The following is a 15,641-nucleotide window of genomic DNA, read 5'->3' on the forward strand; positions in this document are numbered from 1 at the left end:
ACAAGACTATGAGGAAGACCATTTCAGATATCAAGAAACGAAATAGAATTCATGTAGATAAATAATTTTATATGAGTGAATGCTTAACTATTTTCTTAAAATAACATTGTACATTCACACGAAATTGCTTTCGCCATGAAATAATCACAGGTTTATACATGTAGAACCTTTTTTTTTTGTTTTATGTTTGAATCGACATGGTTGTGTTTGTGGTTTCATGCTTTCCTTTGTGATAATATCATCAGTTCATGTTGATGTTTTTCGTTTCGAATGGTCTTTTTTTCAATGTTCTCCTTGTGTTGCTTACTTATCATTAAAAAAGGACTTATAATATACACTGTGCGTGAGATATATCCCTGTACATATATACCTGCTGTATCCCACTGTATGTCAGAAAAGGCCCACTGTATGTCAGAAAAGGCCCACTGTATGTCAGAAAAGGCCCACTGTATGTCAGAAAAGGCCCACTGTATGTCAGAAATGGCCCACTGTATGTCAGAAACGGCCCACTGTATGTCAGAAAAGGCCCACTGTATGTCAGAAAAGGCCCACTGTATGTCAGAAAAGGCGACTAATATGTGGGCCTCCTGATGAATCGGGTGTTTTCTCCTGTGTCTTCTGGTTAGGGGAACTTAAACAGACAACATTAACCTGCTGGCCCCATCGCAACACACGGGGAATTTTATTTTTCTCTTTTTTATTTATCTTTCTTCTTTCCTTTCGCCGGTGTCTCTCTATCATTCGTCTTCGTGTGACCTTGGATCTTGCCAGGAATTTATGTTTGATTGAATTTCATATCTAGATGTAAATCAGCGTCTATGGATGTTTTGTCTCTCTGCGGATATGCTTTTCTCTACACATAATACACATGTGCCAGGCCGATATCTTCAATCAATTGTCAAGGTTTTTGGTGATACCGTTTCTGATAAAAATACCCTTTATAATAACATGTACTTGGATTTCAATGTATGTCGTCTGGTTTTCTTGTCTAATGCCGATTGGAAATATTTTCTACAGGAATTTATAAATGGATCCGTAATAACTCCTGTTCTTATCGTCGAAAAACATTCACAAACACAAAAGACTTACTTACACACTGCGACAGATTTTATCAATGTCAAAGTTTTTCGTACATAAAAAATATTTTCATACCCTGCTGTCTAGCTTTGTAGTCTAAAGCTGGTTGGTCATAACACCTCTTGCAATACTAAACTATCCTTCATAGATTATTCGGTGAGTGTCTGAAATATTTCACAATAGACAAAAAGTAAACACCTCTTCGGGTATATTTGACGTCATGATTTATTTATGTATTCAATTTAAGTCACACACACAAATGAATAATGTAAAAGCAAAAAATCCGATGCAAATTCATATATATTATGATACACGTTAGCGTTCATGTGTTGAAAAATTCTCTGGGTTTGACATTATCAATCCCTATGAATAAAGTCGATGTCAGCTTTAGAATGAGGTCACAATTACCTATTAGTAATTTTTACCTATATATATATATTTGCATTTACATACAGTACTATATATACAAATGAACGTGTATTGTCACCCCTGTTTGAAATGTTTGACCACATGGTTAAAGATAAGTGTTCCGAGTAGTGAATTTAAATAGTTTTGCATAGACATGTTTATCCATAATAATTACACAAACTATATTTTAGATCCGGAAAGCCGACGCTTAACTTTCACATATATACTACAAATAATACTGAACTTGTATATCGTATACTACACTAAAAGTGTATGATGTGAAAACCCGCCGTCAATATTGAGATCACGTTACAGAGTGTTTACACAATTCATTAATAACCAGAATTAACGCAAACAGAAGCCAATCTATACATAGAATGGTTTACGTCGGGTCAACCTTCAAGTTTAGTGGCCAAATATGCTAGAAAGAGCACTATACTTTGCAAGATTATAAGTATTTGAGCAGAATAAAATAGAATGTGTATACCTTTTTTTGTTACACGGCATACATGTATTTGTTATATAGCCTTCGAAATTGATAGTAAGAATACTTTCATGATTTTAATAATAATAATAATAAGTCGAGGTTCTTATATACCGCTTTATTACAACCTTATTCGTAGGTCGTCCCAAAGCGGTTCACAAATTATTATCCGTGGTTATCTTTCTCAACTCCATGGGGAGCATACAGCCGTTGCTGCCATTTCGGCGCCCACAGCTAGCATTTAACACTGCACTGCCCAACGACACACCTATTTACAGCTGAGTAGACTGGAACAAGCGAAGTAAAGTATCTTGTTCAAAGATACAACACCGTGCCGTGACGTGGCTCGAAACGGAAACATCAGTTCAATTATTAACTTAAAGGTGCATTCAGTCTCGTGTATTTAACGTTCTTTTTTTTCCGGGAGCCACACTGCGAAAGGGGGATCTGATACTGACTATTGAGTGTTTTCGCATTGATAAACCATGCTAAAGGCACCAAGCAGAGTAATCCATACGGTCATATTATACTGACACCGGGTTTACCATTTGTTGCGATAACGCTAAATGCCCCACCTAAAAATCCCACCCATGCAGGTCGCGGATCGAGAAAAAATACACCTGCTGTTACCCACTGCATGTATCGTAATTGTGGGAAACCCCTGCATAATTGGGGATCTGCTTCTGTGCCCTCTACTTGGAGACACAAAAGCGAACAAAATAAATCTGCTGCACCCATTGCAATATCTGGGATCTTTATATTTCGTTCTACCTCTTACTACCTTTTATTTCCTTGCGACTTGCTTGGTAACACCTCGCTTTTGGCTATAATGTTGAACATTAGCCCAGGTGAGGAAGGCAATGGGTTCTGTCCCCAGGCCGGACACACCAAAGTCCTTAAAATGGTAGTTGTTATTACCCGCGTAACGTTAAGCATCTTGGGTAATAGTAACTGGTTCACCCGTTGTCAGTATAATGTGACCTGGCGGAATACTGTGCTGGGTGCCTCGGCATGGTATTTCAGTGAGATGGCACTATAAGGTCGGTATCATATCCGCGGACTCAGAAGGAGGCACGTACAACAACATACCATGTCTCCAGCACACAAACACACATGCTCGCTGACAAAACACACATGGATGAACGTTTTTAAATTACCGTAGTTGTTGATAGGACGTTAAACAAAATAAAACAAAACAAAACCTAAAAATCCTTAAAAATAAAATAAATAAACTTTTTCTTCGATAAGTTGTACGATTTCTAGACAAATATATGGCGGTATATGTAACTGTAAAAGAAGTGTCGATCATTATATAGGGAGTAGATGTTTCATATCCTCCATACCCGCATGGGATAACTGTATAATATCAGTTGAAGTAAACAAATTAAATGATATATTATCTCATTCACCACCTGTCAACGAAATGGGTACGTGTTTTGTCACTGTATTATCAGAAAAGGAAAAATTGACTGTAAAGTAGTCTTTTTGGACAAATGAAGAGTAACATGCATTCGGATATATGGGAATTTTAAACGGACTTATTTGCTTATACATTATTCATTATATTAAATTGAATACATAAACAACTCTGACGTTAACATGTACTCGAAGTGGTGTTTACAGAGCACTTTTTGTCCATGTGAAAGCTTTCAGACACCCACCAATTGAACTATAGGGAATATCTTGATACTCTCTCAGCAGAAGATGTGATCGAATCAGTCCAAAGTCACCAAACTAGACAGCGGATGATCACAATAAATTTATGAACTAACAACCTTGGGCACTGACTAAATTTGTCGCCACGTAAAATTGCCATGTTTTTTCCTTTGTGTATTTGAGTGCTCCTGAACAATAAGAAAAAAAAATGAAACAGGGCACATTGGTGCAATCCATCAACAAATGTGTCCAACCACTATTAAAAGAATGTCATTATTAACTCATTCATCCCTGATGTCACATTTGAAATCTTCCAATTCAAAGCTTGGAAGAGTTCATTATGAAATAGCAGGGTGAATGAGTTTGCATTTTGAGAGAAGTCACCATAAATGCATTAATATTTCCTTGCAGCAATCATAATACATGGATTCAAGTCTACATATTCTATATCATGCGATAATCTTGCCACTTTATTCATGTCGGCATGAAACATATGAATTATGTATTGCTAATGCATAATCCGTAAAGATAGTACATTATCCGGGACCAGCTTAAAATAAGCGATGGAACGGGTCAGTTATGACAGCATGTATAAAACGACCGAATTAAAGTTCTGATACATTTTGTATAAAGAAAATTACCCAAATTCTTCCATGTGTCTTCAAAAGTACGCTTTAACATTGATATTGTATCATGGAACACCCATTAAACTTCCTTAAAGTAATAAAGATACGGTAATGCAATATCGTTAAAAAAAGACCAACCAGATTTACATTCAGAGATCGTGGTACCGATGAATTGAATTCCCAATGATAGGTTTCGTCTAAGTAATTTGAAATTCATTTCAGTATTATAGTCGGTTTTATTTAAACTAGACCAATAACGGTAATTATTTTAACTTGAAAGTAATACCTCTACCGCGGTGTAGGGTTTCGTTATTTATCTAGGTTGCAGTATCGCTAGACGTAATTACACGTGCAAAGAACGAAGTGACAACACCTACGTATACCTTAAGATAGAGAGATTATTCCGAACCGATACCGTTGGTTTACTTTGAAGTAGGATTCATGAGGTGATTTGTACTGTATGGATGACGGAGGTACTTCAATTATGGATGGACAAACTTGATTAGGTTAGAAAACGTCCAAACAGATATCTAAGGGAATTGGAGTAACATAGGCGTGTTAGCATTGATCTATCGTTTTTGGATTCAGCTGTATCCTCAATTGTCAGCGTGGTCACGATAACGCAATTGTGTATGTGTAAACTACGGTAGCTGCACAGCTGATTGATTGTTCAAAGTGGACTCACCAGGAAGGATTATCTGTTTGTATGTTTACAGAATATATTTATATATATATAATACAGGAGAATACCATCTTCACCCATATTCAAACAGTAAATGGGGTATAAGGAAATAGAAACACACTCAAATATGGGCGACAGTCGAAAGGGATACTATGATAAAGCCTATTCGAAGATGGCAAATGCTAAACGGAAAAAGGTAAGTGTTTAGATTGATAGAGTATGTTATGTAAAAAGAGTACAATGCAGGTAGATACCACGACGCAGGCATAACAACGATTATATGTGATTGGTTCAAAGGACTTTTATCAATCTGGGTTTAACATCCTGTCAGTAGGTAGCAGACAGAACAAAAATATTGATTCCAAGTGCTGCAATGAATGAATCAAATCTTCATTGGAACACAAGAAGAAAAATATATGAAAACCCTCGATTCTGCAGGGGGCTCCACATAAGTCGCCTTTGGGACGCAGCATTCCTTAAAAGTCATGACGCTAGCATACGCAGCGTCTGGTGCCAAAGTTCATCTCATCTGCATTGCAGCACATCCGATGAGGTTTCAAATGTCCCCTCATAAGAAAAAAACAGATAAAACCCCTCGATTCTGAAGGGGGCTCTACATAAGTAGCCTTTGTGTCGCGGTATTCCTGAAAAGTTGTGACGTAGGCATGCACGGCGTCAAATTACAGAAATGATTTTAGAGACATTAGCATATATTTCTGGACAATAGGAACTGTAATCAGTTGTCATTGTGTTTTTTAGAAACAGTGCATCCCTTTCCTTACAGTGTCCTATCGTACAAATTTTTATCTTCGTAGGTCAATTGTGTAGTATATGCACGTGGCACAGCCTCGTGGTAGAAATCTACAACCAAACAACTTGAATTTTAAAAAGTTCAAACACTGTCAGTCTTATATCTATAGCTTGTACATGTGTATATCAATTATGATGAAATCGCTCACAGTCGTCATGTATTTCATGTAAGTCGTTAGCTGATAGTAAATTATAAGTGATATTTACGATATTTATTTGATTTAAGCTTAATCTTAAATAATACCTTATTATGACACGGACATTTTATTTTATTGGACCTATCTATAAATTGGCTTTCAAAATGTAAAAAAAAAAATTGATGTTAATTTATGACAAACATTTAAAGATGAAATCACAATTAATTCCTATATTCACGAGTTTGAAATAATTAATTCAAATTACATAGAAGTTTGCTGTTTCAAAAGTATAATACCACGTCAATCATGTGTACTTTAAATTTTTAAAACTTTATATTAGAAGGTTGAACTGTGGTTGAAATATGAAACATTCCTGTGGAGGTAGTAATCAATCGCTATCGAATGTCATATCTTTCCAGGTACGTCGGTAATGTTTTTGTATTTGTTGTCAATGTGAAAGAAATAGAAAGGTATCGGTATGTTTGTATATATGGACTATACACCATTGAATGTTAAATTGAAAAAATATGGTTATTTAAGCATATTCGATTCTAAAGTATGAGACGGTTTGTCCATGTTTTCATAATGACGTATTGTTCAACAGAGTTTTGTGTAGTTTTTGTGAACGTCATCAAAAGATGACGTACTTAATATGTGTACTTTTAACTATGACGTCATACTAAAACTCAGTTGCGCTGTGAATCCATAAATTGGCGAAAGCGCCAGAAACTCTACATTCTATTTTTTTTTTCATACAAAATGTAAATATGTGTATAAATTTTCCTCTTGTATATTAAACCTCTGAGATATGTAAGTCCTACGCGAAGATATAGATACAGTTATTTAAAGTATCCACAATGTGTGCGCTTTTTTGTTTGTTTTTTAATTTGTTGAATATTTAATCTAAACCTATTGGGAGTTTAATTTCCGACTATCGAAAAAATCAATCTCTGGTACATCACTGACAGGCAATCCATTGGCGCATTATCTGGGGTCCCTAGCGTGCAACTCAATACATTTGTAATCAGTTCATGTAGAATTCAATTTTAAGTTACTACTGCTAAAATGCTATAGCAATCTAATTATAATCCTCAGCTTTTATAGATATTCATCATCTATTTTACTGACATTTGTCAATGTAATAGATTCCAGTACAAGGTATAAACATTCACGAATTGTATCTTGTTTAAAGCTAACATTGCAAAAGAAAAATATATTTTCAAATACGAAAAGAATATCTCAAACTCATTAAATGAATATGCATTTCAGATTTTTAAATATCTTTTATTGCTCGGGTTGAAACGTTTATGTGCTGTCAATTATAAATGACACGCGATGCGATCGATGTGTGCATATGGCGTTATGTATTTTTTGCAGTTTTCAAGGTAAAATTATACTTACACCTCTAATCAGTTCTCGCCATGCAGGTGAACGATTGATTCTTATTCACATCTGACATAATGATACCGAGTATTTAATTTAAATATTACGTAATATTCACGACGTACTTACTTTGCATTATTGTGCTAATATTTCTAATAAAATCAATCCGTGATTGGTATTATCAATATAGATTAATTATAAAAATGATTATCCAAAAAAAAAGCAAAACATAATTAAATAAATAAAGAGAATATAGTAAGTAATAGTCATTGCTATAATCTGACTCTCGCATATACATAAAGAATGCAGTTTCAATTAATATTAACTTTATTCAGTTTACAATTATGAAATAAGTTATAACAACTAATATAAATCACTCTGGTTGTCCGGATGTTTAACGCACAGAGAGTCTAAAGAGTTCCTAGAAAAAATCCACCGTTGTCGGGCAGGTGAAATTCATTTTCACCTCCAATCGAGGGATCCAACCCCGGCCGTCTTAATGAAAGACCAGTGCGCTATCCACTGAGCAACCAGATCATCCGCTTTATAGGTTCAATAGATTGTTGATTCCGACGAGGATAAGGAAACATGGTGTATGAAAGCTTGGCGAGGCACTTTGTTTTTTTACAACCTGCCAAAAGAAACAGTGGCGACTTTTTACTCAGCTGTAAATATATTTAATGAGTGTGGTAATCTTTGAAACTTTGTTACCAAAATAATGTTTGCAGTTTATAAATAACTATGCGTATGCAATAGTTTTCTTTTGTTGATCACACACACACATCAAATGTAAATATACGGATACTGATCTAACAGAAAGTTCATGTATTATTGGTCAAGTTAGTTATTGATTCTATGATGGTGAGTGAATCACCCGTATATAGTATTACATTTCATAATAGAAGTATTTGTTGTTGAATCCGTGTAAATAACCCTACCTAAAATGGTCAATTGAACCATTATACATATACTTGATTCTGGCCGAAGTCATTGCGGTTCAGTGGTCAATTGTCCGGTGAGATCGCGGTTTAAATAGCTTTACCTTGCTAAGTAAAATAACCTTAGGCCTGACCAGACGTCATAAGCTCACTGGTCAATCACTAATATTGTGGCGCGTGATTTCTGTTACACAAGTGTCCATGTCGGTGTTGTTTGTCTTTTTCAATCTCATTTGAACTTTTGAACTTCTAAAATTCGATATACTAGACAAGAATGTATTATGAAATAGTTATGCTCAAATTAAAAAAGTTTTTTTTCCATTTTTATTTCATTTTTCAATACTTGTTTTTCTTTCGTCTTATATTATAAGAAGATGGCTTTTATAACATTTACAAAGAGTGTGGCAAATTGTAGTACTGTGGTTTGAATGTAGTTAACAAATGTATATGTTTATAATATACTGATTTTATGCAAACTCATGTACTGCAAGTTACTTAACTGTAACAAATGCAGGCTTCACCACGCACATGAACATCTCGCTAACTATAAAGCAATTAAAAGAATACCTTTTTGTCCAAATTTGTGCACTATCGCCTATAGACTCATTCAAATATTATCATTATATTCTAAAAGTGCTCAAGCTACATGTTCTCGTATATTTGTAGTGATTGTTTTTGTAAAGGCAAACATGTAAGATGTTCTTCAATATATGTATCATGTCAACGTGTCAATTCTAATACTCACGAATGAGGCTTTGTCTAATGCTGGTGTATTACTTGTAAGATTGTTATTTTGTTTATATGAAAATTCTGCGGCGGTGCTAAGATTAGATTTTCTTTAAAGTACCCCCAAGTGTTTAACCTCATATTGATCTTCCGGTGTCAATCGGTGTTGTTGGGGTGTCTGTTAGTTCAAAGCTAATCCCTTAAAGACCAATAACTTTAATATGTGTAATGAATCGATAGATAAGTTCTCCAGTTTTGTAAAATTAAATCCAAAATCAATGACATTTTACTTATCATATCTTACAGAAGTACGTTAAAATCGATGCTTTCATTAAAGTCTGGTCATAGAAGATGAGGAAACATTCGAGGAAGGTTGGCTTCAATTTTTTTTTGTTATTCAAAGTTTGTCTGATACAAACAAATGAACGGAGCAAATAAGTGTCTTTACATCAGGGAAAATGAATTTTGTTTGCCGAGGTATTTAAACACTGCCCGACCTTCTAAGTGGAGGGCATTAAGAAGTACGTGGCGATTTATTCAAAAGGCAAAAGTAAGTGCTTACAGTTTAGATAAATACGGCAATTTGCGTTCCATTTATAATAACGCAAAAAATATTTAAATACATTTTTTACATGGTTTATCTAAATGACCATAATTAAACTAAATTTGTCAAAATAGTTTTTTTGACTTAAGCGGATTTTTCTTTTTCTGTCATATGAAATACTATTTTAAATCTACCGACCATAAAGAGAGCGTGCTAGCATAAACGTTTCAACGAGGGAGCAATGTCATTAGGTGAACATGGTAGACACGGTGTAGTAACATACCATGTTAATTGGTAGAGGTGTATGTCTATACACTAACATAGAAACTCTAATCCACAATTACTGTTATCTTCCTTGTTGTCCAAGTAGTGTTAGCTTCAATCTTCCTTTAGATGAAACTCATGTATAAAATTATATATAGATTAACCCATTTTTGTGTGTTTGAGGAGGAACGTTAATATAAATCTAAATACTGTATATAGGTAAACCTCTTTGTGTCATTGTTCAACAGACACCAATTTACAATGTATACTTACCCGTTCTTTAAGCTGACTAGAGATCGCACTCATGATTTTGTAAGCTAATTAAAGGAAAGTTGAGTTGATAGATTTCTCGTTATAATGCTTCGTGTACTTGTTTGTACTATGTCAACACGGGGATATGTTTGGTTAGATAGGTAGGCACTGTTTGTTCTGTAGCGAAGGCGTGTTTCAATGATTGACCATCGTAGAAAATGGGAAGTGACCAAGGACTAATATTTAAATACCCATACCTCTCCTGTCCATCTACTACGGCTACCTGTCATGGATACTTAGCTTTTGTTCAAGTACCAGAACCAAACAGGAGGACTTTCAAAGGTGTGTGTGTGTTTGAGTTGAAAGGAAACTGGAAGTTGAATCTACTGAAGAAGTACACAATTATTGTTTAAGCAAACAGTCTGCGTCAACACTTTCTATTTTAGTATTGTAAAATGCGATCGTGTGTCAAGGAACTCGACGCTTTCGATTTGTGGCGATGCGGAATTATATTTCACATCATTTTCATCTGGATTTAGTTTGCTATATTCAGATCAATAGTGAAGCGACAATAGTGAATATACAGCAGTAAAAGAGTGATACTTACTTTTCAATACCATTATCAATAATAGTATACATAGCAAGTTTTTTACGACACAACCATGAGAAAATTAGCGGAAGAGATTGTCGATAGAGGATTATATGAAGTTAACCTGACAGCTTTGTTTCTCGGAGCATTGCTTCCAGTGGAAAAGGTATTTTGGGCCTGCATACACCTCATTTGTTCTCGTACTAACGGGATCTAGCTTCAGAGACAACTGGCGTCAGATTTTCCTTCTCATCTTTCGAAAATGTCACAAAATGTATTCTTATTTACATTCTATAGACTGATAACGTAAACTCGTTTTTTTCATACAGTATCAAAAATACATTAGACTCAAACTTGATCGATTTTTAACAAAGTCAACACTTTTGTAAAGCAATTCCTTCGTTCGTTAGTTAACTTCAAACTCGGTAACCCTCATGTCTTTTACAAAAAATAACTTATTCGAGTTAGATAAACATATTAGTCAAACATCACTCGTGGGGAAACCTCTACTTCTCATTAAAGGATAACAAGAGATTTGTGGTTTGAAACATGACAGCGTAAAATTAATAGCTCTGTATTTTATATACAATACGTGTCAAACATATAGTTGTATTAATTCAAATCAAGTAAAAGATCATTTGGCATGTGACAGAAGTGTGATATCACGATATGTGTTTCGACCCATCTGAGGATATGTCATATATTTTGAGTTGCATGTCATTAGTTGAGATTTTCAAAGTTCTACTTAACATTCATTTGTGGCCGTACTTTATGTGAACTAGTATTGATTTGATACATATATTTAATAAACTGTCATAATAGTGTGGTGCAAGAAAGAGATTTTCACACGGAATACTATGAAACAATTAACATTAATGGCAAATTGACAGGGATATAGAATCTTCCGTAAACATGTTTACATAACGCTACCGCAATACTTTGAACATAAGATACCCAGCATCAAATACAATATTATATTTGGTTTTTCATCAGAGGTAGTTGAATGGATTAGCTTTTGTTCAGCTTAAAATCAAAATCTTATACCATTTATCCAAACTGATGAATAGTTTTAAGGTCTACACTTACTGTGTTTTAGAATAAGGGATAGTTTGTCGTTTTGTATGAAGTTTAATTATCTTTTACAGAGACATGTTCGTCCTTTGGTGAGGTTCCGGAGGATAGCCCGTCTAGCTTTGATATGTTGCAGACTCTGTCAACAAAGCAAGGACAGGTGGGTAACAATACACCGTTATGAAAAGTTCCCTCTCTAACGGTTATCAACTTAGATGTAAGATATAATATGTATCTAATAAGATTATATATGAAAATATTCATATATATAGAAACAATAAACGTCCATGTTACCGTAGAGATGGAATACAATCAAAACACTGAAGAAAATATCCCTGGAAGTCCGTATTATGTGCACTTTGTTTATAACGTCATTATTTTTAATGTTTTGAGTATGTGTATTAAATTCAAATCGCATGAGGAGCCCCAAGATGGGCTAAAGTACTAGCGTGATAAAGTCTCCATTTTGTTTTAATGAAAAATATTCTATTCATCAATTCTATCGGATAATACAATATACTCATTGTATACTATACAATGCTTATGATCTATTATCTGAATAAGTTCCAGCTAATGGATTAGATATTGTCAGATTTTGATTTAATATTTTAACGCGGATTCGGCATTAATTAAACAAAAATATGTAAGGATGGAAGGCAAACTAAATTACCTCGATAAAAAAATACAATTATGGCGATCTGTTATACAAGTGTATGGTTGAACTAAATTGTAATAATACTGTTTAAATACACCTGCCTCGTAGTTAGTGCGATGTCCTGTTGAAATCGATGAAACCTAGTCTTTTTGGTTAATTGAAGTTTCAATCTAGGTCACAAAAACAATTTCAGTTTTATCTTAATTAGCTACCATATCGATTGAATTCAACCTTATACATTCATTACTGAGAGTGATAAAAAGTTCCTAGCTAGCAAACGAAATGAACACTTACATAAACATCAGAGGATTTTTTCAATATAAGTAAATATACTGTTGACTTAGGTAATGTACTTTATTGATACCATTAATCTTATTGTTGCATGTCCATGATTGATCCTACCTGTCGTCCTTATTAGCCTGTTAGTATAGGATCCCCGTACCACTGCTTAAAAAAATATTGGAAACTTTTTGTTCTGGCATGACTATAGCTTTAATAAACAATTTCTGAAAAGAACCCCTATACCATGTAGGACTTTCATGAGAAATGATAAAGATGAACTTAACAACAGTGTAAACATTCAATGGGGCTAGCTGGTATTCGAACCCTGAACTTCAGACTGCTTAAACTATCGCTCTGACTGAATGAGCTACCTGGTCACTGGAATGTCCTGACCAAACTGTGCTACAGTTATATCCAAATTAAGTGAGGTTACTGTATATATCAGTACACAGAGCAGTGCGACAGGGATTTTTAAATCACTTGGTTGAAATATAATACAATGATAATTTATTATGTTGCCGTTTATCATTTTTCAGTTACGATTTGAGTGATATAATACACAACGGTACTATTACATTTAGTTGGTCAAAGTTCTTTCAGGTAGTTCTGATTTTTTTGTGTAACTAACACCTCGTGTTATTGTTCCTTTATAAGAAGTATATATGACGGTATAAGAGGTGTTATTGACAACCTTTTATAAAAAAAATCGTTAAATGATATATATGAAAACCTATAACTTAATCGAGGCTCATTTATCTGTATTTATGACTTAATGTACGTAATTATTCTTATCTAATTGGAAATCTTGTTACTTACATCTTCGGTGTCTCCCTCTCAAAAGCCGAGAAAAAATATACCAGTCGCTATCTTGACATATTTATTCAGTAGAATAAAAAACGAATCGGAATAAGTGTCAGTAATGGCCTGACACCGTCATATACATATTTAAAGTTTAATATGTCGCTCGAGTTGATTGCAGAAAAGTTAAACAAGTCACCAATACAGGTCATTTCGGTTCAAAATATGTAGGGATTTGGTTACAAATATGCCTTCATTATAAAAATATAATATGTGGTGACTGATCCGATTCAACCGGACAGAAATATAAAGAAGAAGAAAAACAAACTATCTGAAGTAAAATCGACCTTCATGTTGGCCCATCTAATTACGTAAATGTATATAGAACTCTAATCGTCATTAGGAGCTATATTAGTATTCAAAAATGAAAAACTTTTGATTACAGTATCATACAAGTTGATTTAATGGCCGTTTTACGATGTGAACACTCACAATGCTTTGATCAGTAAAATATTGCAGGTATGTAACCTTGACTTGTTGACCTACCTACATGAGAACGTTAACCACTATGACTTTAACTAAACTATGTTTCCAAATTTAGGTTCAAGACATAAAAAGCTTAAAATTAACCGGAGAAGATATCATGATGTGTTTTTTTTGTATTAGTTTAAGGGTTAATACCGAAAAAACTGTGCACTTGTGTGCATAAACTGTTTCACGGATGTATGCAAAATGCACACAGTGTTTTCGGTATATACCGTATAAACCCCCAAAAATCCTGGCTATTCCTGAAATATATATAATAACAATATTTTTTATTAAAATATTTCTATTATTCTTAATATGAATAGAGAATTACATATTCTTATCTTGTCAGCTTATATCTATACATAACTCAAATATGTATATTATAGTATATATCTAATTTTATTTATCCCCGACCACAAACATGCATACATTAGGGCGACAAGACTTATATACTAATCACTAAGTTGACGGTATTTCCATTTAAAATAAAGTACCAGGTATGCTAAGTTTGATCAACAGTTCTCAATAAACTTTCAAACTGCTCTTCGTTTTACCTCCCTAAGTTAGTTTGTGAAATAATGCGATATCGCTGACCGGGTTCTGTGTGGCCCGAAAGCGATAAGTTATATCAGATACGAGTGCTAAAAGCATGGGCAGGTTATTATTGCTGGTTTACGGTAAAATGTAATTTGTTAGGTTTTAAACATGGACAAGAGACAACCAATACCTGAAGGATATTACATGATTTGGTTTTTTCATTACTTAAGTTATAAAAACACGTACTGTCAGTGACCTAATCTTTGCAAATATTTGTTTTTGCTATTTACTTTTTATCTAAGTTGTTTAGATTTCTCGCGAATAAGTGAATACATGGTCGAATCTCCGCATGAATAAATGTGTTATAATTTTCTCTTACCCTGGTCAGGTATATTCACTCTTTACCCAGTGAGAGATATCCTTGTCTCACCCTAGGATTCTGACGGGGTAATTTCCCTTTCAAAACAATTGTATGACGGCACAATCATTCGCCACCTTGCAGTGAGATGGAGAATCTGAACCCTCGAGGAAAGATTCTTAATAACAACCCCCCCCCCCACCCCCCTCATCCCCTCGGGTTAAGATTCTCCTATAAATGCAATTCACTAGTAGGAAACTTACTAAAACCCACGGCTATGTTTACTAATAGCATTTTTAGCAGGACATAAGAACGTAACCAGGAACAGTAAATATTCTTTTTTTTCTTTTCGGAGTTTTTTCCAATTTATTTCTTTTTAACACGAAAATATTTAACAGAAGTTAAGATAAACCATTTGGTACATTTGAGTACATATTTATTGTATTTCTTTTTATGGAAAGTCATGTCAGATAAATCATTACCACTGGAGCCGTTGTCGTCAACTGAAACAGGACCAGACAAAATTGACGCGTGACTAACAAGAGTATGTTAATTTTGATTCAGATATTAGAACAAACTCATTCAAAATGCAAAGTACATGTACACCCTTAAAAGCATTACGAGTATACCCATATTTACAAATTACATAACAAGTTTCAATAGCTTTTTTTACATAAATATCACATATTTGTTCTTCCGCATTTGTCCTTGAACATACCTTCTATTCGTGTTTTTGACAAAACATTTAAATTTGGTCTTCTTTACTTTCTCGGCTTTCTATTGTCTGTTCTATTAAGTAGCTGTAATTTAAGAAATCATTTCTTGAAAAGATCCAA

At 34.1% G+C, this 15,641-nt stretch overlaps 1 protein-coding gene across 6 annotated transcripts in view; it reads left to right on the plus strand.

The window, feature by feature from the left end:
- The window catches only part of LOC110448602, a 76,519-nt gene that overhangs the window by 25,602 nt on the left and 35,276 nt on the right, over positions 1 to 15,641 (plus strand). For 2 of the 6 annotated variants that reach the window (XM_021494941.1, XM_021494940.1), the window contains exon 3: positions 11,722 to 11,807. In XM_021494941.1, the coding sequence (XP_021350616.1) occupies positions 11,722 to 11,807 (86 nt within the window). Of the gene's footprint in view, positions 1 to 5,004; positions 5,130 to 9,257; positions 9,478 to 10,102; positions 10,743 to 11,721; positions 11,808 to 15,641 lie in introns of those variants that run through there. The other 4 variants (XM_021494942.1, XM_021494938.1, XM_021494944.1 and 1 more) reach the window with 4 other exon arrangements.

The sequence above is a fragment of the Mizuhopecten yessoensis genome, unplaced genomic scaffold (assembly GCF_002113885.1).
Source record: "Mizuhopecten yessoensis strain PY_sf001 unplaced genomic scaffold, ASM211388v2 scaffold4121, whole genome shotgun sequence".
In the NCBI taxonomy this organism is placed as follows: Eukaryota; Metazoa; Mollusca; class Bivalvia; order Pectinida; family Pectinidae; genus Mizuhopecten; species Mizuhopecten yessoensis.